Here is a 4,222-nt window from a genome sequence, read left to right as displayed (position 1 = left end):
TCAATTAATCTCTCTATTTCTTTCTCTGATCTTTTAATATCATCATATTCTTCTGGTTGTAAATCTACATAATACATCGGTATTTCAATATCATCATTTGTTTGACTTATAAATTCAACTAAGTCTTTTTTGAATTGTTGTTTTACAACTTTATTGTTTTTTCCAATTCCTCTCACTTCGTCTATATCACATTTATTCCAAACAATACAAACACGTTTCCAAATGTCTTTTATTGTGAAAACATCAGAAATAACGTTAATAATGAATTGAAGGTTAGCAGAAAATCTTTCTTCATTGAAGTCAATTGTTAATATAATTCCATTTATTCCACCTTGTTTTTTAACATATTCAACTATATCGTTCAAAAACTTTTCATTTAATTCCTGTGTGTCTTGCAGACCAGGTGTGTCAATAACAAATAAATCTTTTCTTTCATATTTTCCAAAATAGCCAGCAACATCTTTTTTAACTGAATTTGTGCTATAGTCTACTGTAAAAACAGTCCTCTCTAAAATGAAATTACCGAGTGAACTTTTACCAACACCTGTTTCTCCAATTAAAAGTAATTTGGTTTGTTTTTGGTTTTGTACACTCATTTATGTTTTATCAGTTGGTTGTTTTTCTTTAAATATTATTTCAGTGTATTTAGAATTATTGTTGTGTTTGTCGAATGACGTTTATTTTATTTTGTTTATTATTTAATGACATTACAAGCTATTTCTAACTATTTTAATTCACTTTTTGTTTATTAACCATAACCCCTTTCATGTTATTTGTCTTTTTTTAAATGATGTTTTTATTTTTATATTTTCATTTCACTGTTATGTGTAAATAAACGTGTTGGTACAAATTATTTATAACATCGTTTTTAATTTATATTTAAATTTCATTCAAAAATAATGAATAATTCTATTAACACGATAACATGATTTATTTTAATTATAATATTCAATTTGGATATAAAAGTATTATTTAAAGATTAATAAACAACTCACATTATTTTATATAAATAAATGAGGTAATTCAATTGTGTTTGTTGAGTGTTGTTCATTTATCATTCTTTTTTTGAATATATCTACTTCTTGATTTATTTTTCTTTATTCTTTTCATGAAAATGTGTTTATTTAATTTGTCATAATTCTATCTTTTAACATTGAAATTATGGTTAATTTTCATTGAATAACAACAATTAAAGTGATTTATCAAATATTTTATTATTTCAAAAAACATATTATTTAATTTCTTCTTTTATTTTCATTATTTTTGTCTTTATTTCATTCAACATTTTCAATAATTTCAAGATTGTTTATTTATTTTTTTATTCTTTTTAATTTGAATTATATTGGAATTGATAAATTAAACTATTCAATTGTTATTTCAATAAAATCAATTTAATGTTTTAAAAAATAGTTAATTGAATTTAGTTAAAATTATTTGGTTTAAACCTATTTAACTTTTGCCAAAACAAATATAATTGTTCCTATTGCTATTGTTCCTATTATTATTGTTCCTATCACTGCTACTGTTTTTAATGGGTTGCTTGATTGTTTTTCATTGCTCATAACTTTTATTAATTTCCAATCACCATATTTAATTTCTCCATTAAGTTCAATTTTTATTTCTCTTCTCTTCCTTTTGACTTGTGTTATTATTTGCTTATCATTATTTCCCATTGATTCTGTTTCTTCTTTTTCTTCTATGACTGGTGTTTTTTCTTGATTACTTGTATCAATATTAATAGGAGTTACTCCTCTTCCCCATTCAATTAATCTTTCTATTTCATTTTCTGATCTGATATTATCACATCTTTTATCTGGTTGTGAATCTACATAATACATTGGAATGTCAATAGTTTCTTCTGCTCCTGTAAGTATTTCAGTACGTCTCAGTAATTCTGGAATAAATTCATTTCTTTTAATTTCTTTTTGGTTTGTTAATTGCCTATCTGATATATAATAATAACACTTATTCCATACAATACAGATATGTTTCAAAAAGTCTTGTGATGAAAAGATTTTAGACATTATTTCAATCATTATTTTAATGTTATTGGAAATTCTATTTGTATTATAGTTTAGAACAATAACAATTCCATTTATTCCTTCTTGTTCTTGAACAATATCAACTATATCATTCAAAAACTTTTCATTAAATTCTTTTGATTCTTGAAGACTTGGCGTGTCAATAACAATTAAATCACTTCTTTCTCCTTTTCCATTTTCTCTAACAGCATCTCTTGTTTGTGAATTTGGACTACTACTAACTTCAAAAACATTCTTCTTTAAAATGAAATTACCAACTGAACTTTTACCATTTCCTGATTCTCCAATTAAAAGTAATTTCGTTTGTTTTGGTTTGTCTTCTGGTAAATTCATTGTTATTTTTAAGTTATTATTCATTTAAATACTACAATTAGGTTATTTCACAAATTATTTGTTTGTAAATGATGTTTGTCGTTTATTTGATGTAAAAATAAATCTATCGTATTTAAAATGATAAAACAAACATACCCCTTTTATTTATAATTAATTTGTATGAAACAAATTTAGAATAGTCAGTGAAAATAACATGACACTTAATAAAATAATTACATTCAGTTGAAATAATGAAAGTGTTAAATATTTCACATGGAAAGGAAAAAAATAAAAGTGAGTGAGAATGATGAATATGAAGAAATTCACACAGAAAATGTATTATATGTTATTTGACTTATACAACCATAAACAAACAATATTTTCATCATTACTCAATACATTTATTGTGTTTTACTATTTTTCTTTTTTAAACTGATTAAAAAGGATATTATCTGTTTTGAAAGTATTTTATCATTTTTCTTTTATCAAATTCAAAACATAAATCATTTATAATGTTTAATTAATTTTCAATTTTTTTGGTGTTACTTGTCTTTTTCATAACATCACTAACACCAACAACACCACCAACAACACCACCAATGACAGCACCACCAACAGCACCACCAACAGCACCACCAACAGCACCACCAACAGCACCACCAACAGCACCATCAACACCACCAACAACACCACCAATGACAACAGCACCAACAGCACCACCAATGACAGCACCACCAATGACAGCACCACCAATAACACCAATAGCAACACCAACACCAAGGGAAATAAAACCTAAAACTTTAACAACACCCCATACTTTTTCCATAAAAGTTTTTTTCTTTTCTGTTGTTATTTTGGTACTAAATAAAACCCAATTATCTACTATTTTTTCTCCATTATTTTTTATTTTAATACATCTTCTGTATATATTTATTTCCAATGTTATTTTAAATTCTGTTTCTCTTAATGTTTTACCTTTTTCTTCTTTTTCTTCATATAGAATTTCTTTGTATTCATCGACTAATTTATTAATTTCTTTTTCATCAATTAATTCTAATTCTTTTGCCCATTCAATTAATCTTTCTATTTCTTCTTCTGATCTGCTATTATCATGTTCTTCATCTGGATCTGAATCTACATAATACATTTTAATATCAATATCTTCATTTGTTTCATTTATTTGATTTATAAATGAAATTATATTTTCTTTGAATTGTTCTTTCTCTTTTTCACCTTTTTTAATTATCTTTTGGAAAAGAGAATTATAACATTTATTCCAAACAATACAAACATGTTTCCAAATGTCTTTTATTTTGAAAACATCATTTATAGTTTTAATAACTTGTTTAATGTTATCAATAAATTTACAATCATTATAATTCATTGTTAATACAATCCCTTGTAATCCTTCAGCTTTAACACATTTTACAATATTTTGAATATGTCCTTCATCAAAATTATCAGTATCATTAAAACCAGGTGTATCAATAACAACTAAATCACTTCTATCTCCTTCTCCAAAACATTTAGCAACTATTTTTGTTTCTGAATTTGAATTATTACCTACTTTAAAAACATTCTTCTGTAAAATGGAATTACCAAATGAACTTTTACCAACACCTGTTTCTCCAATTAAAAGTAATTTGGTTTGTTTTGGTTTTTGTAAACTCATTTATGTTTTATCAGTTGATATTTTTTCTTTAAATATTATTTCAGTGTGTTTAAATTTATTTTTGTTGTGTTTGTTGAATGATGTTTATTTTATTTTATATTTCGATTCGGATAAAAATGCTTACAAGTTATTGTATATTTGCGATAAAAATATTTTAGACAAGTTGTTAGTTTGTTTTTATTGAAATGAATAAACG

The 4,222-nt window shown here is 24.5% G+C and overlaps 3 protein-coding genes across 3 annotated transcripts; all 3 read right to left on the bottom strand.

Moving 5' to 3' along the window:
- Positions 1-596, bottom strand: EHI_115170 (AIG1 family protein; the record flags this gene model as incomplete). The annotated part of the gene is made up of 1 exon (XM_644113.2): positions 1-596. A coding segment is annotated over one exon (596 nt), but the record flags the coding sequence as incomplete, so codon positions are not given.
- Positions 597-1,445: 849 nt separating this feature from the next.
- Positions 1,446-2,375, bottom strand: EHI_115160 (AIG1 family protein; the record flags this gene model as incomplete). The annotated part of the gene is made up of 1 exon (XM_644114.2): positions 1,446-2,375. The coding sequence occupies one exon, from the start codon at positions 2,373-2,375 to the stop codon at positions 1,446-1,448; it is 930 nt and encodes a 309-aa protein (XP_649206.2).
- A 482-nt stretch (positions 2,376-2,857) lies between these two features.
- EHI_115150 (AIG1 family protein) lies at positions 2,858-4,026 on the bottom strand (the record flags this gene model as incomplete). The annotated part of the gene is made up of 1 exon (XM_644115.2): positions 2,858-4,026. The coding sequence occupies one exon, from the start codon at positions 4,024-4,026 to the stop codon at positions 2,875-2,877; it is 1,152 nt and encodes a 383-aa protein (XP_649207.1). The 3' UTR covers positions 2,858-2,874.
- Between the last annotated feature and the right edge of the window lie 196 nt (positions 4,027-4,222).

Source organism: Entamoeba histolytica, genomic scaffold, assembly GCF_000208925.1.
Source record: "Entamoeba histolytica HM-1:IMSS scf_1104750518027 genomic scaffold, whole genome shotgun sequence".
NCBI classification, from domain to species: Eukaryota; Evosea; order Mastigamoebida; family Endamoebidae; genus Entamoeba; species Entamoeba histolytica.
The sequence above is the reverse complement of the archived record's forward strand: the minus strand, read 5'-3'. Positions and strand labels throughout refer to the sequence as shown.